This window comes from Peromyscus maniculatus, chromosome 1, assembly GCF_049852395.1.
Source record: "Peromyscus maniculatus bairdii isolate BWxNUB_F1_BW_parent chromosome 1, HU_Pman_BW_mat_3.1, whole genome shotgun sequence".
Taxonomy (NCBI): domain Eukaryota; kingdom Metazoa; phylum Chordata; class Mammalia; order Rodentia; family Cricetidae; genus Peromyscus; species Peromyscus maniculatus.
The window spans coordinates 62,153,917-62,179,363 of NC_134852.1; the positions used below are offsets into that span (position 1 = coordinate 62,153,917).

General features: G+C 42.8%; 1 protein-coding gene across 3 annotated transcripts; it reads right to left on the reverse strand.

Annotated features, from left to right (window-relative positions):
• Positions 1-599: 599 nt before the first annotated feature.
• LOC143267027 (L-lactate dehydrogenase C chain-like) lies at positions 600-25,017 on the reverse strand. Of its 3 annotated transcripts, XM_076543596.1 has the most exons (9): positions 24,908-25,017; positions 24,346-24,477; positions 20,178-20,295; positions 17,170-17,343; positions 14,797-14,970; positions 4,357-4,474; positions 1,514-1,637; position 1,190; positions 600-906 (listed from the first exon to the last, which is right to left on the reverse strand). In XM_076543596.1, exons 2-9 carry the CDS (start codon positions 24,469-24,471, stop codon positions 743-745), a joined length of 999 nt encoding a protein of 332 aa, XP_076399711.1. In that variant the 5' UTR covers positions 24,472-24,477; positions 24,908-25,017; the 3' UTR covers positions 600-742. The 3 variants fall into 3 exon arrangements, with proteins under 3 accessions (XP_076399711.1, XP_076399704.1, XP_076399697.1); XM_076543589.1 differs by lacking the exons at positions 600-906; position 1,190; positions 1,514-1,637 and adding exons at positions 2,338-2,587; positions 3,034-3,157 and having other exon boundaries at positions 24,908-24,926; XM_076543582.1 differs by lacking the exons at positions 600-906; position 1,190; positions 1,514-1,637; positions 14,797-14,970 and adding exons at positions 2,338-2,587; positions 3,034-3,157.
• Positions 25,018-25,447: the final 430 nt, after the last annotated feature.

The following is a 25,447-nucleotide window of genomic DNA, read 5'->3' on the forward strand; positions in this document are numbered from 1 at the left end:
CCTCTGCTGGAATCAAAGGCAAGTAAGTGTCACCTTGACTGGCTGCCCAACTCTATCTTAAGAAATGAGCTGGAGTGGGATTGTGGTGGTGCACGCTTTTAATCCCAGCACTTGGGAGGCAAAGCCAGTTGGGTCTCTGTGAGTTCTAGGCCAGCCTGGTCTGCAGAGTGAGTTCCAGGTAAGGTGCAAAGATGCTGTCCCGAAAAACAAACAAAACAAAACAACAAAAAATAAGTGGAGTAATCACTGTTCAAGGTTTATTTGGTGTTTTCATTGGCATGACACTTGGGTAGTTGGTTGCATCATCCATATGCACATTTTACTTTTTATATAGTATTTCAATGCACATTACAGACACATAATACACAAAATAATATCCTTTAGAACAGTTATGCACAAATATGCATGATGGATTTACCCACTGGAGCCGCATTATGACTGACTGGGAACTCACTGGCCTAGGCATGTTGGCGAGGGTGCGCAGCAGACACAGCAGGCTCCCAAGATAACGGAAGCCCGCACACAGTTGGCAGTGTGTCTCAGAGACCGTGGGACGACAGTGGGACTGTCACATCAACCAGGGTACCACTACACAAGTACCACTTAGCATCAGGGCAGAGCTGTGGGAACTGCCACCTTAACACAACCACACTAAACACCGCTCAGATGAGGAGACAGTGTGTGGTCTCCATAGAAACCCTGCTGCAGCCTGGACAGTGAAGCTCTAGGACATCTGAAGACTTTAGAACTGCAGCTCTTTCTGGATGCCCCAGAGTGTATCTGTGTTCTTCTTCAAGCAGGCCTCCTCTTCAGAAGTCAGAGTCACCTTCACGACATCTGAGATTCCATTTTGTCCCAGGATACAAGGGACACTGAGGAAGACATCATCCTTGATTCCATAGAGACCTTGGACACAAAATGATTACATTGCAATTGTACACCCTCAGGTTTCCCAGGATTTAGATCTCATACAGTTATGAAGCCTTTTTCAAACAGCAAGTGAGCTGGCCTGGTCTATTGCAGAGATGCCCAGGTATGATGTAGTAGTGGACAGTGTAATAGAAAGTCACTAGGACAACTACAGCTAGGCTTGGCACATGCCTGTTGTCCCGGCAAATGGGAGCTAGAGGCAGGAGAGAGTACAAGGTTATCCTCAGCTACATAACAAGTTCATGATCAGCCAGCTGACCCTTGCCTCAAAAAAGCAAAGCAAACCAAAAACAAAAACCCCAAACTCTCACCAATGTACATAAGACACTACACTTCCCCATACCTGTAAGACTGGTAACTGAGCAAGGCCTCCTACATGGCTCAGCATAAATCTTAGTCAGATATCTACAGTGCTAGTGGGACATTAACTCTACAGGCCAACTATTTCTTTCCAAAAGAAAAGCATGAATGGGGGAATTTACATCAGTTCAGCCAGTTAACTGGGGGCTTCCATGAGTCTGCTCAAGACTTTGCAAAGCCAAGAAATAGGTCTCTAGGAAGTAACTCTCTGCAGATCCATTACCTTAATCATGGTAGAAATGGGATGCACCCGCCTAAGATTCTTCATCATGCTCTCAGCCAGGTCGGCCACGGAGAGGCCAATGGCCCAGGATGTATATCCTTTGAGTTTAATCACCTCATAGGTGCTGTGGGACAGAAGGATGAGAAAGGGTGAAGAAGGGCGTGGAAAGGCAAGGAAAATAAAGGTTTTACCAGACACTTTTACAATAAATACCACCAAGACATGTTATGTAGGTAAGCAAGCCCTTTGCCAGTAAGGGCAAATGTAGGGTAAAAAGACTGACTCCCAAGGATCTAAGAATCTTGTACACTGATAGAGGCTAGAGGGAATACTACATTGTCAAGACAAATGAACCATACCAACCAAACTGGAGAGTCCTGGAAATGAAATAGTAAAAAATACACACAGACATGGGAACTAATGAAGCAATGTGATGCAATGGAAGAGAGCACACTGTGACATTTCAGTGTTGTGAGAACTTCAGTTCTGTGTTGTTATGAGTGGTCTGTCACATGGGCTCTGTGGAAATTGAGAGCTATTCACTCACTGGTTCCTCAGAAATGGAATTCCACCCTGTACGGACCTCATCGCTACATGGACACAGAATTCAGAACAGGCAGACATTTCAGCTGGGCATGGTGGTGCATGCCTTTAATCCCAGCACTTCATGGCTACAAGATCTCTGAGGCCAGCCAGGTCTAGAGTTCCAGACCAGCCAGGCTCTATAGTGAAACCCTGTCTCAAAAGAAAGGGGAGGAAGAAATGTCTTCAGCACTTATCTTTCTGACCTCAAGAGACTGCCGTTATGTCATAGGTCTCCAATATTTTGTTTAACTTTTTATTATACGAAAACACTTGATGTGTGAAATATGCAATCACACATCTGTAAAAGTGTGGAATGTTGAGACTTCATATTTCCAGGTCCTTCTGGACGTTCCACAGTGTTTCTGCACTCTTCCTGAGAAGGGCTTCGTCCTCGGAGTTCAGGTTCACTTTCACAATGTCCATGATGCCGTTTCGTCCCAAGATACAAGGAACACTGAGAAAGATTTCTTCCTTGATCCCATATAAGCCCTAAAATACAAGGTCACATCATTGTTTGATTCCCTTGCCACTGTGCAGGAGAGCATCAGAATAAAAATGAGCAGTAGACTATAGCACCAAGCAGAGCTGTGCAGAGGCCACTCCTGGAAGATGAAACACGCAGGGAACTCTTCCCATCTTCCTGCCCTGCACCCCCACCCCTCCGAGGTACCTTTGTGGATGGTAATGGAAGAGCTTTGGCTGTAAACAGGTCAGGGTCTCTAGACTCTGACAGTGCCTCCCAAATTCCCATACATGCCCAGAGTTTCATATGCTCTGCAACTTTCCTAGGAGCACAGGGTGGTTCCCTCACTCCTGTGTTCTCCCAATACTTCCTGCATCAAACTCTCCATCACCTGCCTCATTCTGAAGTTACTTTACACCCAACCTCACCAGTGACCAGGAATATGATAAATGCACATTTCTTCCAGGCATACCTTAACCAGTGTGGAAACGGGATGCACCTTCCTCAGATTCTTCAGCATTGATTCCGCCAGATTCATCACAGAGAGCCCAATAGCCCAAGAGGTGTAGCCCTTCAGTCGAAGGACCTCGTAGCCACTGCAGTGACATGAGCAAGGAAACCAAAATCATGAGAGGTCAACTCAGAGACAACATTGTTGCTCACCTATCTCTTATGAAGCATCTCTGTCTATACCATGCTATTAACATTTTCTCAGAGTTCTTCTAGAAGTGTTCATGACTTACAGTTTTTTAAAATAGACTTAAGCCAGGCATGGTGGAGCACAGGTGAATATCTTGAGTTCCAGGCCAGCTTGGTCTACATACTGAGTTCTGGGCCAACCATATACATATACATACATATGTGTGTGTGTGTGTGTATACATATATATGTATATATAAGCACACAAATACACACACACACACACACACACACATATATATATATATATATATATATATATATATATATATATATATATATACACAATAAGACCCTGTCTCAAAAAATGTCATTATTACTTGAAACAATTAAAAGTCAGGCATGGTGGCAAATGCCTTTAATTCAAGTACTCAGGAGGCAGAGACAGGCAGATCTGTAAGAGTTCTAGGTCAGCCTAGTCTACATAGAAAGACTGTCTGAAAACAAAACAAACAACAAAAAAAGAATCAGTTGATCTGTATCATGAAATCAAAATACTAGGACAAAGCACCACAAGATGGAATTAACTTTTATTTTATTTTTTATCTTTATTTTTCAAGGTAGGGCTTCTCTGTATAGCCTTGGTTATCCTGGAATTAGCTCTGTAGACTAGGCTGGCCTTGAACTCAGAGATCCACCTGACTCCCGAGTGCAAGGATTAAGGCATGTGCCACCACCACCCAGGTCAATATTTATTTTTTTGAGTTTTTTTTTTTTTTGCAGTGTTCTGGCACCATGTATGCCTACATGCCATAAGAGGGCACCAGATCTTGGGGATGAAGAGATGGTTCAGAGGTTAAGAACACTGGCGGCTCTTCCAGAGGCCTGAGTTCAAATCCCAGCAACCACATGGTAGCTCACAACCATCTATAATGAAATCTGGTTCCCTCTTCTGGCTTGCAGGCATATATGCAAGCAGAACACTGTATCCATAATAAATAAATAAATTGTTTAAAAAAAGGGGGGCACCAGATCTCATCATAGATGGTTGTAAGCCATCATGTGGTTGCTGGGAATTGAAGTCATCTCTCCAGCCCTCAAAATTTATTCTTCATAATGATGATTAGGGCATTAAAAATCACAGAACTACTGTCACCTTTCCACCACTTGTTTGTGGATCTGTTTCCACTGTTCCTTGTCTGAGTCCGTTCCTAATGCTGGGTTCAGTGACTTCAGAGGTATGCCAGCAACATTCACACCACTCCATAAGGGCACTAAGAAAAACAAAACAAAAAACCAACTCCATGTGAGCTCCTCTTGCCAAAGCTGAGTCAGTGGCTTGAGTTCAGTGATGGGCTGATTTGTTGGGGGCGGGGAGGGGATTCTATTCTGTTTGGATCTGGTTCTTTTGAGAAAGGCCCCAGCTATCTTCAAATTCCTGTCTTCCTGCCTTTGCCCTGAGTGCTGGATGACAAGCATATGCTCCCACACTGGGCTGGTGTTGACAGGCTTTGCTCTTTGTTTTTAAGAAAGGGTGTCATATAACTATGGCTAGCCTCAAGCTCAATGTATAGCCAAAGGTGGCCTCCAACTCCTGATCCTTCTGCCTCCACTCCCAACACCCAAATTATTAGATTTTAGGCATATATCACCACCTTTGGTTGGTTGAGAGTGTTGAACTTGCTCTGTACCCTAGGATGTCTGTGAACTCCTGATCCTTCTGTCCCAGCCTCCTAAGTGCTGCCATTGCAAAGAATTCACCAGCACACTTACGAGTATTTTTTGTTTGGATTTTAATGTTAAGATGCAATCTCACATCATATAAGAAACAAGGCGTTAGGGTTTTTCTTGTTTTTTTTTTTAAGATCTATTTTATTGTTTTTGTTTGTATGTTGTGATTTTTACTGAGGTGTACCTGTGCGTCTGTATGTGGGTTTGTGCAAATAAATGGCAGCAGAGCCCAGAAGTGAGTGTTGGATCCCCTGAGGCTGGAGTTACAGGTAGCAATGAGCATCTACTCTTTAACTGCTGAGCCATCTCTCCAGGCCCCAAAATAAGTTTTAAAGGAACAGAAAGAGAAATTACAGGAAATATCATTGGAAAACACATGGTTGAATTATTTATAGCTGTATGGCACAGGAAACAGTTTAAAGCAATATGCAATGTGCAGAATCTACAAAGAAGAAGGATTGCTAAGAAACATGCTATCAGTTAGAGGAGAGGGAGCTGCATATTATACCACACTTCTCCACAGCAACAGAGCTGAGGAGTAATACACAGCCACATAGACTCATAGAAACTCTTTCCAAGGATATGAAATCAAAACACCTCTGTATAAACAAGAGAGCAGAGATGGAATCCCCAGGCAAGGTGGCTCTGTGGACTGCCCAGGATTGGTAGAGCTCAATGAGAGACCCTGACTTGAAAGCTGACCCTGCAATCTTCACACCCTGCTCCCATTCTTATCTGCCTGAGACCCAACCACTTCCTGAGGCTTGGAAACCAACCCTCAGCTCTATTCTGGGCTAGAGAGAGAGCTCTCATTGGACAAAGGGCTGTCATTGGACCAAGAGTAACCTCAGCACACAGGGAATCTGCCAGCTCTCATTAGACCAAGAGTGGGTTTCTGAAAAGTAGAATCTCCTACCTCTCATTGGACCAAGAGAGGCCTCCTGAAACATAGAATCAGTCAGCTCTGAACGGACCAAGAGTCCTGAGAAGACCAAGAAATCATCTGTGACTCACAGAATTAACTAGCTTGGGTTGACCCAAGAGCAGCTCCTGAGACACAGAATCTGCCTGCTCCAATTAGACCAAGAGCTAAGATTGGACCCAGAAGGGCCCCCTGAGACACAGACACAACAAGCACAGATTTGACCAACAGCAACTCATTCAGACACAGGCACCTCTTATACCCATTAGAGGAGGAGATGGGCAGACATCAAGGCAACATAAAGAGCAATACAGCATCACCAGAACCTAGCCCTCCTCCAACAGCAAGACCTGAACATCACAAGACAGAATAAGCAGAAGTAAGCAATCTTAAGAATAGCATCATGAAGATGCTAGAGGCATTTCAAGAAAAAAATGAAAAATAAAATTGAGGAAAAGATAAACAAAAAAGTGGAAGAAATCAATAAAGATATTGAGAAAAAGAGAAACAAAAAATTGGAAGAAATACGGGAAAAGACAAATAAATATTGGAAGAAAGCAATAAATCCTTTAAAGAAAACCATGAAAAAGCAGTTAAACGGGTGAGGGAAAGAGTTCAAGACCTTAAAAGGGAAATAGAAACAGTGAAGAAGACACAAACAGAGGGGATGCTGGAAATAGAAAATCTGAGTAAACAAACAGGAAACACAGACGCAAGCATAACCAAGAGAATACAAGAGATGGAAGATAGCATCTCTATTGTAGAGGATATAATAGAGGAAATGGATTTATCAGTCAAAGAAAATACCAAAGTCAAAAAAGTCATAATACAAAATGTCCAAGAACTCTGGGACACCATGAAAAGACTAAACCTAAGCATAAGAGGGATAGAGGAAGGAGAAGAATACCAAATCAAAGGCACAGAAAATATATTTAACAAGATCATAGAAGAAAACTTTCCCAACTTAAAGAATGAAATACCTATGAAGACACAAAAAGCCTATAGAACACCAAACACACTAGACCCCGCAAAAAACTTCCCTCGCCACATAATAATTAAACAACTAAACATATAGAATAATGAAAGAATATTAAGAGCAGCAAAGGAAAAAGTCTAAGTGACTTATAATGGCAAACCCATCAGAATAACACCCGATTTCTCAATGGAGACTTTGAAAGCCAGATGGACCTGGACAGATATAATGCAGACACTAAGAGACCATGGATACCAGCCTAGATTAATATACCCAGCAAAACTTTCAATCATTATAGACAGAATGAACAACATATTCCAAGACAAAACCAGATTTAAATAATACCTATCCACAAATCCAGCCCTACAGAAAGCACTAGAAGGAAAATTCCAACCTAAGAAAGTCAGATACACCCTCGAAAACACAGGCAATAGATAACTCCACAGCAGTAAACCCCAAAGAAGAGAAGTACACACACACTACCACCAAAAGGTAACAGGAACTAACAATCACTGGTTATTAATATCCCTTAATATCAATGGACTTAATTCACCTATAAAAAGACACAGGCTAACAGAATGGATACAAAAGCAGAACCCAACTTTCTGCTGCATACAAGAAACACACCTCAAGTCAAAGATAGACACTCCCTAAGAATAAAAGGCTGGGAAAAGTCTTTCCAATCAAATGGTCTTAAGTGGCAAGCTGGTATAGCCATCCTAATATCCAGCAAAATAAACTTCAAACTAAAATCGATCAAAAGAGATCAAGAAGTATATTACATACTCATCACAGGACCACCAAGATGAAGTTTCAATTCTGAACATTTATGCCCCAAACACAAGGGCATCCGCATATGTAAAAGAAACATTACTAAAGCTTAAATCACATATAAAACCCCACAAGTTAATAGTGGGAGACTTCAACACCCCACTCTCACCACTAGACAGATGTGCAAAATCGAAACTTAACAGATAAATAAGGGACTTAACTGATGTTATGACTCAAATGGACTTAATTGATACTTACAGAGCATTCTATCCTAACAAAAAAGAATATACCTTCTTCTCAGCACCCCATGGAACCTTCTCTAAAATCGATCACATACTCAGCCACAAAGCAAATCTCAACAGATACAAAAAAAATTGGAATAACCTCCTGTGTTCTATCAGACCACCAGGTATAAAGTTAGATTTCAACAACAACAAAAATTACAGAAAGCCTACAATCTTATGGAAATTGAATAATGTTCAACTGAATCACCAATGGGTCAAGAAAGAAATAAAGAAAGAAATTACAGACTTCCTAAGCTGGGCGGCGGCGGCGGCGGCGGCGGCGGCGGCGGCGGCGGCGCATGCCTTTATTCCCAGCACTTGGGAGGCAGAGGCAGGTGGATCTCTGTGAATTGGAGGCCAGCCCGGTCTCCAAAGTGAGTTCCAGGAAAGGCACAAAGCTGCACAGAGAAACCCTGTCTCGAAAAACCAAAAAAAAAACCAAAAAAAAAAAAAAAAAGAAAGAAAGAAAGAAAGAAAGAAAGAAAGAAAGAAATTACAGACTTCCTAGAGATCAATGAAAATGAATATACCATATACCAAAACTTATGGGGCCCTAGGAAAGCAGTGCTAAGAGGAAAATTCATAGAACTAAATGCCCACATAAAGAAGTTAGAGAAGGGCTGGAGAGATGGCTCAGAGGTTAAGAGCATCGGCTGCTCTTCCAGAGGTCCTGAGTTCAATTCCCAGCAACCACATGGTGGCTCACAACCATCTGTAATGAGATCTGGCATCCTCTTCTGGCCTGTAGGTATACATGCAGACAGAAAATTGTATACATAATAAATCTTAAAAAAGAAAAAAAAAAGAACTTGGACAAATTTCACATTAGTGACTTAACAGCACACGTGAAAGCCCTAAAACAAGAAGAAGCAAAGTCACCCAGGAGGAATAGGCGCCAGAAAATTATCAAATTGAGAGATGAAATCAATAAAATAGAAACAAAGAGAACAATACAAAGAATCAATGAAACAAAGAGGTGGTTCTTTGAGAAAATCAACAAGATAGACAAACCCTTATCCAAACTAACCAAAAGGCAGAGAGAGAGAGAGAGAGAGAGAGAGAGAGAGAGAGAGAGAGAGAGAGAGAGAGAGAGAATCCAAACTAGCAAAATCAGAAATGAAAAGGGAGACATAACAACTAACATTGAGGAAATCCAGAGAATCACCAGGTCATACTTCAAAAACCTTTACTCCACAAAACTGGAAAATCTAAAAGAAATGGATAATTTTCTGGATAGGTACCACATACCTAAGTTAAATTAAGACTAGATAAACTATTTACATAGACCAACAACCTCTAAGGAAATAGAAACAGTCATTCAAAGTCTCTCAACCAAAAAAAGCCCAGGACCAGATGGTTTCAGTGCAGAATTCTACCAGATCTTCAAAGAAGAGATAAAATCAATTCTCTTTAAATTGTTCCACACAATAGAAACAGAAGGAACATTACCAAACTCCTTCTATGAGGCTACAATTACCCTGCTTCCCGGGCTGGAGAGATGGCTCAGAGGTTAAGAGCACTGTTTGCTCTTCGAGAGGTCCTGAGTTCAATTCCCAGCACCCACATGGTGGCTCACAAACATCTGTAATGAGATCTGGCGCCCTCTTCTGTATACATAATAAGTAAATAAATCATAAAATAAAACAACAAACAATTACTCTGATTCCCAAGCTAAACAAAGATGTAACAAAGAAAGAGAATTACAGACCAATCTCCCTCATGAACACTGATGCAAAAATACTCAACAAAATATTGGCAAACAGACTCCAAGAACACATCAAAACAATTATTCACCATGATCAAGTAGGTTTCATCCCAGGGATGCAAGGGTGGTTCAACATACAAAAGTCTGTCAATGTAATACACCATATAAACAAACAGAAAGAAAACCACATGATCATCTCACTAGATGCTGAAAAGGCATTTGACAAAATCCAACATCCCTTAGTGATAAAGGTCTTGGAGAGATCAGGAATACAGGGAACATACCTAAACATAATAAAGGCAATTTATAGCAAGCCAACAGCCAACATCAAATTAAATGGACAGAAATTCAAAGTGATTCCACTAAAATCAGGAACAAGACAAGGCTGTACACTCTCCTCATATTTATTCAATATAGTACTTGAAGTTCTAGCCAGAGCAATAAGACAACATAAGGAGATCAAGGGGATACAAATTGGAAAAGAAGAAGTCAAACTTTAACTATTTGCAGATGGTATGATAGTATACATAAGTGACCTCAAAAATTCATACAGCTTATAAACACCTTCAGCAATGAAGCAGGATACAAGATTAACTCAAAAAAATCAGTAGCCCTCCTATATACAAATGACAAATGGGCTGAGAAAGAAATTAAAGAAACATCACCCTTTACAATAGCCACAAATGATATAAAATACCTTGGGGAAACTCTAACCAAACAAGCAAAGGACCTATATGACAAGAACTTTAAGTCCCTGAAGAAAGAAATTGAGGAAGATGTCAGAAAATGGAAAGATCTCCCATGCTCACGGATAGATAGGATTAACATAGTAAAAATGGCATTGTTACCAAAAGCAATCTACAGAGTCAATGCAATCCCCATCAAAATCCCAACACAATTCTTCAGAGACCTGGAAAGAACAATATTCAATTTCATATGGAAAAACAAAAAACCCAGGATAGCCAAAAGAATCCTGTACAATAAAACAACCTCTGGAGGCATCATGATCCCTTACCTCAAGCTCTACTATAGAGATATAATAATAACAGAAAAACAGCTTGATACTGGCATAAAAACAGACATGTGGACCAATGGAACCGAACTGAAGAACCTGACATTAATTTCACACACCTATGAACATATGATTTTTGACAAAGAGGCCAAAACTATACAATGGAAAAAAGAAAGCATCTTCAACAAATGGTGCTGGCATAACTGGATGTCAACATGTAAAAGATTACAAATAGATCCATATCTGTCACCATGCACAAAACTTAAGTCCACGTGGATCAAAGACCTTAACATAAAACCAGTTACTCTGAACCTGATAGAAGAGCAGGTAGGAAGTACTCTTGAATGCATTGACACAGGAGATCACTTCCTAAATATAACACCAGTAGCACAGACACTGAGAGAAATAATTAATAAATGGGACCTCTTGAAACTGAGAAGCTTTTGTAGGGCAAAGGACACAGTCAATAAAACAAAAAGACAGCCTACAGAATGGAAAAAGATCTTCACCAACCCCACATCTGACAGAGGGCTGATATCCAGAACATATAAAGAACTCAAGAAATTAGACATCAAAATACCCAACAGTCCAATTAAAAAAAATGGGCTATAGAGCTAAATAGAAAATTCTCAACAGAAGAAGCTGAAATGGCTGAAAGACAATTAAGGAATTGCTCAACATCCTCAGTAATCAGGGAAGTACAAATCAAAATGACTCTGAGATACCATCTTACACACATCAGAATGACTAAGATCAAAAACCCTGAAGACAGCTTATGTTGGAGAGGATGTGGAGCAAGGGGAACACTCCTCCACTATTGGTGGGAATGCAAACTTGTACAGCCACTTGGAAATCAATATGGCGCTTTCTTAGAAATTTCGGAATCAACCTCCCTCAAGACCCAGCTATAGCACTCTTGGGCATATACCCAAGGAATGCTCAATCATACCACGAGGACACATGCTCGACTATGTTCATAGCAGCATTATTGGTAATAACCAGAACCTGGAAACAACCTAGAAGCCCTTCAACTGAAGAATGGATAAATAAAATGTGATACATATACATAACGGAGTACTACTCAGTAGAGAAAAAACAATGACATCATGAAGTTTGCAGTGAAATGGATGGACCTAGAAAAATCCTGACTAAGGTAACCCAGACTCAGAAAGAAAAACATGGCATGTACTCACTCATAAGTGGATATTAGATGTAAAGCAAAGATAACCAGACTGCAACTCACAACTCCAGGGAGGCTACCTAGTAAAGAGGACCCTAAGAAAGACACAAAGATTGCCTAACAAAGGAAAAATGGATGAGATTTACATGAGCAAACTGGGGGTGAGGAGGTGGGTAATGGAGGGCAAGGGTCGGTGGAAAGAGAGCTTAGGGGAGTGGCAGGTCCCAGCTGGATCAGGAACACAGTGGGAGAACAAGGAAAGAGATACCATGATAAATGAAGACCCCATGGGAATAGGAAGACGCAGAGTGCTAGAGAGATCCCCAGAAATCTACAAAGATACCTCCACAATAGACTACTGGCAATGGTCGAGAGAGTGCCTGAGCTGACCTGCTCTGGTGATCACATGGCCCAACACACTGGCTGTCATGAGAGAACTCTCATCCAGTCAGTGACTCATAGAAGCGAATGCAGAGATCCATGGCCGAGCCCCAGGTGGAGCTCCGGGAGTGCAATCAGCAAGAGAGGAGGGATTGTATGAGCGAGCAATATTTAGACCATGATTGGAAAAAGCACAGGGACAAATAGCCAAATGAGTGGAAACAGATGAACTGTGAACCAATGGCTGAGGAGCCCCCATGGAACTGGACCAGGCCCTCTGGATAAATGAGGCAGCTGATTAGCTTGAACTGTTTGGGAGGTCCCCAGGCAGTGGACTGTCCTTGGTGCATGGGCTAGATTTTTGGAGCCTGAGGTCTATGCTGGGACATTTTGCTCAGCCTTGGTGTAGGGAGGAGGGAACTGGACCTGCCTCAGCTGAGTCTTACCAGGCTGGACTGACTCCCCAGAAGAGATCTTGCCTTGGAGGAGGTGGATTGCGGGTAGGGGTGGGGGTGGGAGGAGGGAGAATGGGAGAATCCTTGGCTGATATGTGAAATTAAGTTAATTATAAAATAACAACATTAAAAAACAGAGAGACTCTGACTCAAAATTAAGTGGAAAAATAATGGGAAAAGACACCTGACATCAACTTTGAGTCTACACACATGCATGCACACCAACACACACACACACACACACACACACACACACACACACACATACACAAACACAAGAAAAAAATACACATCAAATAGATGAATGGGATTGTATCAAGAAATAACAGAGTGGAGTGTAGTATAGAGCAGAAGAAAACATCCATAAGTTACAGAATGATGAGACGTCCAGTTTCAGAGAACATGAGGAACTCAGACATGTCAGTAACAAGAACAAATAGATGCACCTGTCTAAAGTGATTAGGAATTTGAACGGTACTTCTGTTAGGAGGAAAATGGAATGTGCTTCACAACACTCAACATGGAAGTTTAAAACAAAACCATGAGAGATGGCCTATAATCCCAGCACATGGGAGATTGAGGCAGGAGGATCACCTCAGCCTCCAACATCAAAGTCATGCTTAACATGGTAAGGAGAACAGCCTCTGTGTCACCAAAGCATGTGATGTTGCCGATCTTCAGTGGGGAGCAGTTACACAGCCTGAGCTAGAAAGAATCCTTTGCTCAAAAACCAAAAACCAAAGAAAGCTAAAGGCAGAACAACAAACTCACAGTGACACTCCTCTTTCCCTAAGCAGAGTGGCTGCTGTCAAAAAGACAAGAGGTAGCAAAGGCCGCAAGGCTGTGGAGAAAGGGGACACTCGTGTCCTGGTGATGGCAATGTGAGTTGACACACCCTTGTTTGGTGAACAACATGGAGATGCCTCAAAAACTAAAACTAGAATAAACCATATGAGCCAGCATCCCATTACTGGGCAGGTCACACAACCGAAGAAATTGAGGTCAGTATATTGAGGACAACAGCTGCCCACCTCTGTTTACTACAGTCTTCCATGCACCTTCCAAGACTTATAGTCAGCCAAAATTCCATCAAAAGACAGATGGAAATAATAGTGTGTGTGCGTGTGTGTGATGCAATACTGCTCAGCTTCAAAAGGATCCAATCTTGTCATTTGTGATGACCTGAGTAAAACAGGAAATTATGTGCAGCAATATCAGCCAGACACAGAAAGTCAACTGTGGAGTGATCATTTAAATATGAAATCTAAAAATGCAGACATGAGAAGGTGGGAGAAAGGGCGCCCAGGGACAGCCAGCGTGTTCAGCCATCTGATCACCAGAGCAGGGCAGCTCAGGCACTGAGCAGAAGAGAGGCGAGTGCTGGAGCTCAGTTGCAGGGTAAGCAGACTGTAGTTGGTGATTATGTGCTCTTGTGCTGGGCACGGAGTTTAGCTGACAGAATGCTTGGGAAACAGAGGCAGGAGGAGGAGACTTCAAGGTCATCCTTAGCTACTGAGCAAGGTTCAGGACAGACTGACATCCAGGAGACCTGTACTTTAAAAAGGGCAAGTATGGTCTCAGGCTGGAGAAAAGGCTCAGTGGTTAAGAACAGATTCTGCTCTTTCCAGCACCCACATCAGGCAGCTTACCACCCCCTGTAACCCCAGTTCCAGGGAGATACAGCACCTCTGGCCTCAGACATGCATACATACACATAATTTAAAATAATAAAAAACATTTAAAAGATTGTCTAGATATCAAACTAGATAGGTTTTTATTGTTCTCATCACAGAGAAGTGATAGACTGATGAGGTGACCACGAGGATGATAGCACTGATTGATCACTAGATTACATATGTATGCATCAATCATCTACCTGTACTCTCCACAGATGCATAATTATGCATCAATAAATGTTTTCCACTGTTTCAGACAGGGTGTTGTTTTGTAGCCCAGCCTGGCCTAGAACTAGCAATCCTCCTGATTCTACCTCTGAAGTTCTGGAATTCCAGGTAGACACTACCATGACCCACTCAATTAAAATAGTCTGAAAAACATACAAATAGAAAAAACATACACCAAAGAAAATCACAACAAAATGAAAATTATACAGAGAATGGGTTCTGAAGAGAAGCATTACTGAACACTGGAAGGGCACTTACAATGACTGGGTCACACTCACCACTAGAGTCACCGTGTTCTCCGAGAACCCAGCCATGGCAACTTGTAGGGTGGACACTCAACTTCTCTCCAATCAGGTAACGGAAACGGGCAGAGTCTAGGTTACAGCCACTTCCAATCACACGACTTGGAGGGAGACCACTTATCTTCCATACCACATAAGTCAAAATATCCACTAGGGAGAACAATTTCAAACATGGTTTGAGAAAGATCCATAGCAATTTCTCTTTACAGTTGCTTTTATAAAAAGATAAATTGGAGTCAAACGCAGATTCATCAGAGTTCAAAGTACAGTAAATCTTAAAGTAGGCATAGTAGGGCTTTTTATGTGAAATCACTCACTAGTAGAATCTTAAATCATCTCCTGAGATACTCTATGGGCTTTTCAGCAAATCTAATAATGGGTCAGTTTCCACCTCTTTAGTCCCTGAATTTCTTTTTTCCATTGGCTCATCCTCACCTGAGCTATCAACATGTTCCCTGGAATAATGTGTGGACACAGCCGGAGCAGTCTGCAGGTATGTGAGCAATACAGAAAGCTCATGCCAACTTGGCTTTGATGTTGAAGCTCTATCTGGCTAGACTAATCTTCAAAAATAAGACACTGGGGAATAAGACACTGGAGTTAAACATTTGAAAGGCTGACAAGAGCAGGGTTGGTAAGAACACAGGGAACACAGAGTGCTGGTGACATTGTCAAAGGCACAGTGCTGTGGGATGTCTTTCTGTATGCTGTGAATATGTGTTGCAATGATTGGTTAATAAAGAAGCTACTCTGGCCTATGGCGAGTCAGGTTATAGCCAGGCAGGAAATCCAATAGAGAGACAGGAAGAAGAAAGGCAGAAGAGATGCCAGCCTGCCACCCAAGGAGCAACATACCAAAAGATCAGTAATTCCACGGCCACGTGGCAATACATAGATTAATAGAAATGGGTTAATTTAAGAGGAAAGAGCTAGCTAGCCAGAAGCCTGCCATAGGCCATAGAGTTTGTAATTAATATTAAGCCTCTGAGTGATTATTTTATAAATGGCTGTGGGACTGTGGGTGAGAGAGATTTGTCCTGACCACGGGCTGGGTGGGACACAGGAAATCTTTCAACTACAGCACAGGACTTTGAAAGCAGGTTCTAACAGAGCCAAACACTTCCGAGTATGTTACACTCTTGGGCCTCCCTGGCCCCTTCACTTACTCCAAAGAAAGGAAGAAGTATGACCACACAAATGCTTGCACATGAATGTTTGCATTGTTTTTATAAACCTATGAACGGGCCAGGTGGTGGTGCTGCATGTCTTTTTTCCCATCACTCTAGAGGCAGAGGCAGGTGGATCTCTGTGAGTTTGAGGCCAGTCTGGTCTACAGAGTGACTTCCAGGACAGGCTCCAAAGCTACACAGAGAAACCCTGTCTCAAAAAACAAAAAACACACAAACAAAAATCAACAGGAGCTGCAGAGATGCCTTAGTGTTTAAGAGCACTTGCTGCTCTTGTAGAGGACCCAGGTTTGGTTCCAAGCACTCACATGATGGCTCACAACTGTGTGGAACTTAAGTTCAATTCTCAGTAACCACATGGCGGCTCACAACCATCTATAATAGGATCTGGTTTTTAAAAATATATATACATAATATGGGTAGCTAAGGGTTGGGGATGTAGAGATCGATAGGCCAAAGAATGTAATGGTCAGGAGTCTAGCCAAAATGGCAAGCTCCAGGTTCAGTGAGAGATGCTGGAGAGCAGTGGAGGAAGACACCAACCTCTTGCCTCCACATGGGCTGCAGGTGCACACATCTGCTCATCACACCACACACACCTGGAAACATCAAGAGAACATTCCAGCAATGCAAAGACACAAATCCTGACACATCCCAGACACAGATGAATCCAAAATAACTGTGTTGTAAAAGATGCTAGTGTAAAAATGTTTGCACTCTCTGCTGGGTTTTGTTTTGTTTTGTTTCTGAAGTCCCAAAAAATGAGTCAAGCAGGAGGATGAAGGATGAAGCACAAATGAGCCCATGGCCCTGCAGCAGTGATAGAGATGACCCAGATCTTACTGTGATGGCATCATGTTGGCATCTATCAAAACTTATGGCGCCAGCGGCGGTGGCCAAACCTTTAACCCAGCATTTGGGAGGCAGAACCAGGTGGATCTCTGTGAGTTTGAAGCCAGCCTGGTCTACAGAGTGAGATCCAGGACAGGCACCAAAATTACACAGAGAAACCCTGTCTCGAAAAAAAACAAAATAAGAAAAACCTTATGGCATGACAAGACTTGGAGTGAACGAAGTTTATTACCGACAAATGCAACCTTAGTGAGTTTAGAATGGAATTATATGGGCCAATTATCATTCAGGAAGGGGATGGGGTCCTCACCTGGGTTTGAGACGATCAGTATTTTACAGTTAGGACTGTTTTGGACTATGCCAGGAATGATGGATTTCATGATAACAACATTACGCTGGACCAGGTCAAGGCGAGTTTCTCCCACTACCTGCCTTGCACCAGCTGTGATGATAACCAAATTGGAGTTGGCAGTTACACTGTAATCTAAGAAGGAAACAGAGGGCAGTATTTGGATCAGGACTGACAACCACTGTGCCTTACTCTGTAAACCTCCATCCCATACTGTTGAGACTAACCTCCACATCCTGGTTTTGGAAACAGACAGACTCCCCACACTGGAGCTTCTTGCATAAGCCAAACAAGACTTGTTGCCACTTGCCAGCTTTCATAAAGCCCCCTCCTCATCTGCTATTCCCTTTAACTCTCGTCCCAGGAAGGCCTGGGGCAAGGAAGTCAGCAGCACTCTGGCTTCTGGCTTTGCTTTCTTCTGTTGCTGGCATTTGAAACAATGGCCATGCCATCACTGAACTACATCTCCAGTGCCCTGACTTTCTAGCAATAGCCAAATGAATTAGACATTTGCAACTTGCCAGGAGGTGGTGGCACATGCCGTTCATCCCAGAACTTGGGAGGCAGAAGCAGGTGGATCTCTGAGTTCAAGGCCAGCCTGGTCTACAAAGTGAGTTCCTGACAGAGCTCTTACACAGAGAGACCATGTCTCCAATAACAAATCAACAAAAAAAGCTTAGGACTCTGAGAATTTCTTTGTCTGTTTTAGGATTCTAAAGGCAATAACAGATTTACCTCTAATTATTATAAGGAACCATATTCAGTATTACAAATATGTCTGATCTTAACCCACACAGGTAAATAAACCTCCGATATTTACTAAGTGTAATTATCTGTCTGGAAATTATTTCACTTACTATATCCAACCGTAATAAAACAACTTTGCTCATCATTATTAAACATTATTAGACACTTTTCCAATTAGCAGTTCCTCTAAGCATGTAAACGTTTAAGACATATCATTCATATCCTCATTTATTTGTGTGTGTATGTGCGTGTGCCATGGCATGGAATTCATGTGGAGGTCACAGAGCCACCTGGAGGAATCACGACTCTCATTCTTCCACATGGGTCTCTGAAATTGAACTCAGGTCATCGGGCTCGGTAGTAAGGACCTTTACCACACTTGTAAAACAAACAAAACCACCTCAACAAAAACAGGGTCTCAGGGCTGGAGAGATGGCTCAGCAGTTAAAAGCACTAACTGATCTTCTAAAGGACCCAAGTTCAGTTCCCAGCACCCACATATGTCAGCTTCCAACTTCCTCTAACTTCAGATCCAGATGATCCAATGCCTTTGGCCTCCACAGGTACCTGCACTCATATGCACATAACTACATGTAGATACATATACAGACACAACATCTTAAAAATAGGTAGGGCATGGTGGTGCACACCTTTAGTCCCAGCACTTGGAAGGCAGGGGCAGGCAGATTTCTATGAGTTTGAAGCCAGCCTGGTCTACCTAATGAGTTCCAGAACTGACAGGACTATGTAGAGAGTCCCTAAAAAAAGCAAATAATAGTGATTATAGAGAGATAGAGAGATACATAGATAGAGAGACAGAGAGAGAGACAAATAGATAGATAGACAGACAGATCAGCAAATTAATAAGGATAGTTACATCATTTTGGTCAATATGAAATGCTTATGGTGCCTCTTTAGGACACTTTTAAATTAAATAACTACCTTCAGTGCCAGTCATTTTAAGATTTATCAATTTACTATTTATGTGTTTGAGTGTTCTATCTGCACCACGTGAGTGTATGTTGGTGCACCACATGTGTGCAGTGCCTCAGAGTCTGGAAGAGGACATCAGATCTTAGTCCTGGGGTAACTGATGGTTGTCAGTCACCATGTGAATGCTGGGAATCAAACCCAGGTCCTCTAAAAGAGCAGTAAGTGATCTAAACCCCTGAGCCATCTTTCCAGCCCCCAAGGAGTTTTGTATTATTCTGCCTTCCAAATTTCCCCTTTTGTAATTTAATGGTCTTTAAACAAAAATGATAATCAGGTTTGCCAAGTGTAGTGTTGCATGCCTTTAATCCCAGCACTCAGGAGGCAGAGATCTCTGTGAGTCTGAGGTCAGCCTGGTCTACATAGTAAGTCCAAGACAGCCAGAGTTCTATAGAGAGACTCTGTCTCAAAACAGAAACAGCCAGGTGGTCGTGGTGCAAACTTTTAATCCCAGCACTTGGGAGGCAGAGGCAGATGGATCTCTGTGAGTTCAAGGCCAGCTTGCTCTACAGATCGAGTTCCAGGACAGGCTCCAATGCTACTCTGAGAAACACCCTATATAGAAAAAAAAAGCAGCAACAATAACAAAAAAAAAACCCACAATCATCTAATTAATGAATTCATTCATTCATTAAGCCTTTACTCTGGGCTTGGTGGCATACACCTTTAATTTAGTACTCAGTCAGCAGAAGCTGGCAGATTTGTGTGAGTTCCAAGCTAGCCACAACCATATGGTAAGATTCTATCTCAAAATAAATAAACCAAGCAGAAATGAGCCTTTAAATTGTTATGTCATAATGTCCGTGATATATATGCATGTATACATATATGTATGTTGGTATTTTTTGAGACAGGGTTTTTATATGTAGCCTTGGCTGTCCTGGAACTTGCTCTGTAGACCAGGCTGTCTTCAAACCCAGAGATCTGCCTACCTTTGCCTCATGAATAGAAGATATACACCACCACTGCCTAGCTCCCTGCTATTTTTAATTATATACTTACTGAAGTCAATTTGGTCAACTTGATTCCCTTTTCTAGTTTTTGAGATAGGTTTTCATATAGCCCACGCTGGCCTCAAACTCAGTATGTAGCTCAGGCTGTCCTAAACTCCTGATCCTCCTCCCACCTCCACCTCCCAAATGTTGGGATTACAAGGTATCCCAACCACTACACGCGACAAATTGAGTACTTCTTACAAAGCTCTGAAAGTAAAATTATAAAACTAAAAACACCTTTTCCATAGGTGATTTTTGGAGTGTTGAAGAAAAGACTGCCATGTAGAAGATCCAGTGCCTCTCCCTTCAGTTTGTCTGCATCAGCATCAATAAGGGCAAGTTCGTCAGCCAAATCCTGAAACACATAAAAGTTATCAATGCCATGGTCCAAACTTTTAGGAGACCAAGAAGGGTTCAAGGGCAGAGAGAGGAATAGAATATAGAAGAAGTATCAATTGCTTTACCTTTACAAAACTGTAAGAACTTTATAGAATTGTGTCTTCAGATCTTTTTTTAGAGATTATATTTCATTTTTTGAGATTATATTTCATTATTTTCACTTATTAGTATGTGTGTATCTGCATGGTGTATATGTGTAACATGTGTGTAGTGCTCCAAGACCAGAAGAGGGCTACTTGATATAGGTGCTGTAAGAGTAGCAAGCACTCTAAACTACTGAACCATCTCTCCATCCACCTAGAACTGAGTCTTTAAATAACACCTTCAACACAATGAAAAGTGAAGGAATTCTGTCCAAGGGGTTTTCACTGTGTTTAACATCAAGCTAGGTATCAAGCTGCTAATGTTGCTTTTACTCTGCATCCTTATGGCCAAACAGAGAGAAGCCACCTAAGATGTCTTTCATTATCACTCACCTCACTTTTATACTGGCCCCAGTATCAACCCTCCTCTTCACACAGTGAAAGGAAACTAGACCATACCTACAAATTCACTTTTAGGTCTGTGTCTATCTGGGTGTGGTTGGTAAATCAGAAATCACTTGAAGATTTTCAACAGAGAGTTTAATAGAGGAGTAGCTGATAGGGTGGAAAGACATAAAGGGGACATTGAGGTAACCCAAAACTTGTAGATGGGTCTCAAGCAACCACTCCTAGGCTAGAACACAAGAGGCAAAGGAAGGGGCTCCTCTTCCAAAGCTGCTGAAGGGAGAAGATGGAGGCTAGAAATGAGCTCTGAAATGGGCCAGTATCTACAAGTGAAAGAACAGTGGCCAGAACATCAGGTGGCGGTGGTTGAGGGGGTGGCCAAGGCTCTCCTCTAGCCTTTCAGTTCTCTCTAGCGATACCTATTGACGGAACCTAACAAGATGCAAACTAGAAATGCTGAGTTTTGAGAGACAGCAAATTTTTAGTAGTTCCTGTTATGTGCACGTGTGGGTTTTATTTGTTTTGTGACAGGGTTTCATGTTTCCCAGGATGGCCTCAAGCTTGCAATGTAGCTGAGGATGACCTTGAACTTCTTCTGGTCCTCATAGCTCCACCTTCTGGGTGCTGGGATTATTGGTGTGAGCCACCAAGCCAGGTGTATTTGGTCTTATTGATCAAACCCAGGGCATTGTGCTTGCTAGGCATCTCAAGTCCTGATAGTTTGGGTATTGCTGTGTTGAAATAGGGTCTTGCTCTATAGTAGAGGCTGGCCTCGAACTGGTAATCCTCCTGCTTCAGGCATTTATTATTAGAGCTGAAAAAAAAATTTTTTTTCTTTCTTTCTGTTTTCTTTGTGTGTGGGGTTTCAAGACAGGGTTTCTGTGTAGAGGGCTATCTGTAGACCAGGCTGGCCTTGAATTCACAAAGATCTGCCTGCCTCTGCCTTCTAAGTGCTGGAATCAAATGTGTGCACAACCACCATCCAGCTTGCTCTTTTATATTATATAATATATATAATATATATATATACACACACACATATATATATATATTATTTTCAGTTCTTTAAAGAAAATAGTTTCATACATGTGTATTCAGGTAATGGGAGATGAAAATGCCCCAAATGCAGGTGCTTCTATTATGGCTGAACATCCCAGATCACTTTTCCAGGGAGCACCAGTATGGCCACATGGGGGGAAATAGCAGTCAGTCTGTGGAATGTTGCTGTGACCACTTTGTCCTATGTGAACACGGGAACAGCCTGTGCTTCTCCCACTCCTACACTCATCCCTTCTGTGTGTTAAATAACACCTCTCGATACACAGGTGTCATGATTCTTTTCCTTACTGGAGCATGAATGGAGGAGCTTTTCAGACAGGGTCTTGTGCAGTTCTAGCTGGCCTCAGACTTGCAAACCTCCTGTCTCTGTTTCTCAAATGTCAGGTGGAATAGGTCTCTTGTTTGTTTGAATGTCTTTTGTCTGCATGTATGTCCATGCAACAAATGCACACAGTGCGCACAGAGGCCAGAAAAGGGCAGCTGATCCCCTGGAACTGGAGTTGCAAGTGGTTCTGACCTACTGATGTGGTGCTCAGAACCAAGCACAGGACTTCTGGAAGAGCAACAAGTGCTCTCAATCACTAAGCCATGTCTCCAGGCCCTAGAATGTCAATCAATTAGCCATGTCTCCAAGTCCTGGAATGTCAATCAATTAGCCATGTCTCCAGGCCCTAATGCCAATCATTGAGCCATGTCTCCAGGCTCTGGGATGTCAATGATTAGCCATGTCTCCAAGTCCTAGAATGTCAATCAATTAGCCATATCTCCAGGTCCTAATGTTAATAATTGAGCCATGTCTCCAGGCCCTGGAATGTCCATCATCCAGCCATGTCTCCAGGCTCTGGAGTGTCAATCATTGAGTTGTCTCTCCAGCCTTTTTTCAGTTGGTTGTGATACCACTCAGTCGTTACATTTCTGTTGTCTAACTGTTCCCTTCTAGGTTCCTAATGAAATCTCAATTAACCATGACGGGAAGTCCTGATCTGTTCCTCTTTTAGATGTTTTGCATTTCCCCAGTGGTATATTTTCTTAATTTATTACTTTTGTCTTTGTATATGAATGTATGGTATATGTGTATACAGTCGTTCATGTGCTGTGGCATGTGTGCAGATGTTAGGGGCACTACCACCTTGCTTGAAACAGGACCTCTGGTTTTTGGGTTTTATTTTTTAAGTTTTTATTTATTTGTTATGTATACAGTGTTCTGCCTGAATGTCAGAAGTAGGCATCAAATCTCATTACAGATGGTTGTGAGCCACCATGTGGTTGCTGGGAATTGAGCTCAGGACCTTTGGTAGAACAGTGTTCTTAACCTCAGAGCCATCTCTCTAACCCCCGGGCCTCTAGTTTTATTGTTTGCTTATTCTTTTGTTGCAAACACCAGGCTAACTAGCATATGAACTTCCAGAAAGCCTCCTGCCTCCACTTCCCACATGTCTGTAGGAGTGCTGGGACCACAGACACACATGACCATGTCCAACTTTATGTAGCATTTGAACTTCCAGAAAACCTCCTGCCTCCACTTCCTATGTCTGAAGGAGTGCTGGGACCACAGACACACATGACCATGTCCAGCTTTATGTAGCATTTGAACTTCCAGAAAGCCTCCTGCCTCCACTTCCTATGTCTGAAGGAGTGCTGGGACCACAGACACACATGACCATGTCCAGCTTTATGTAGGTATTGGGGCTGCAAACTCAGGTTCTCACACTTGTGTGGCAAGTGCTGTACACACTGAGCCACCTCCTCAGCCCTGGCAGTCTGCTTTCTAATTGTCTATTCACAGCAAAAAGAGATAACTACCTCCCCAAGCCAAGTGGGATGTGCCTGTGGTAGTGGTGGGGTGTAGTACCACCTGGTTGATTAAGATGCAGAAGAGGACCTGGCAGTTGTGTCTACTCAGATACTTCCCACCTCCTCCTCATCAACTCCACCTTTGAGGCATCCAGCACTTCCAATTCCTCAGCCTTTGGGTTCTGGAATTGAACTGACTTTGCTTCTTATATCCCTCTGCAAGTTTCCAACGATGTTCAAAGCCACTGTGAAGCACTTAGGACCACAGCATCTGTGCTCAGAAGGCCAGGGCCCAGGCAAGCTGCTTGGCTGGGACCACAGTATGAGTCACACCAATCTCTCCCTCTCTTCTTATCCTCTTTCTCTCTCCTATTTTCCTCTCTCCTTTCTCCTCACTCTTCTCACTCTCCCCAAGAATTTCACATAGTCCAGCCTGGCCTCAAACTTGATCTGTAGCTATGGATGATCTTGACCTCCTGACCTGCTTTGCCTCAGCCTACCAAGAAAACCTACTAGAATTATAGGCCTGTGCCAAAAACCACACCTAGCAAATGCTTAAATCTGTCAACACCACATATTTTCTGTATTTCTATTAAGGGATCGGCCCTGCAACCCAGACCTAAGTGCTTACTTGATTTCCTGCACAAAAAGCTTTAACTACTTACCTTCAGTAAGATACTAATAGCACAGGCCATGCCAACATTTCCAACGCCGACCACAGTGATCTTACACCGGGAGGTTTTATCTTCTTCAATTAGGTTCTGAATGAGCTGCTCCTTGACAGTGGACATGCTGAGCCTAAGGAGTAGAAGAAAATTTCAGTTGTCACAAACCCCTACAGCCAAGACATTGAACAACCATTTTTTTGGTGAGGAGTGGAGTTGAAGCAGGGTTTCACATTGTATCTAGAGCTGGCCAAGGAGTCACCATGTAGTCTAGGTTGGTCTGAACTCATGGTAATCCGCCTGCGTTGGCCACTTACAGGCCTGTGCCACAATACTTGGCCTAGGAACTGCCTCTTGAGTTTGCAGATCGCAGCAGCTAGGGGAGGAGGGAAGCCAGAGAGTTCCCTGACTAGAGTGTGGAAGCAAAGTGCAACCTTGTGCAGCAGAGGACTGTGGAGACAGGCTCCTCCCTTCCTGCTGGCTCCTCCTTCCCAGCAGGCTCCTCCCTTCCCCCCCTCCCCCCCCCCCCCCCCCCCCGTTACCCCAGTCACATAAACGCTTTCCTTCCCAGGTGGATGAAGGCTCTCAGGAAGCAATAATAAACCCTACAGCTGACACCACGGCACAGGTGTGACAACAGGACCACGGTTGGGCTCAGGAACCAATGCTGTAACAAAGGAGGAATGCGCCAGACTCTACGTCACATTCAAGCTCCGCCCTCTTCAAGTCTCCAGTGTCTGAGGGGCTCCAGAGGTTTCCAAGGCCCCTAGTGGAAGGTCTGCCTAACCCAGGGACAACAGGGAAGATGGCAGCTGGCTTAGGAAGCGCCTCCTTGAAGGCTCTGGCATGAACTATGCCACCTTTCTTTGGCGAGGAAATGCAGAACTTTGAGTTTGAAGTGCATACCCCAGGCTTTTGCCCTTACATGTGTTTGTAAGCATTTAAATAACTACATGTGTTTGTAAGCATTTAAATAACTTCTGGTCTGTGGAGAAAGCCCAGTCCGTCAAGCTCGTGCTATGCAACCTGAGGACTTGAGTTGGATCCCCAGAACACACCTATAAAGCTGCGTGGTTCTACTCACAGTGATCCCAGTGCTGGG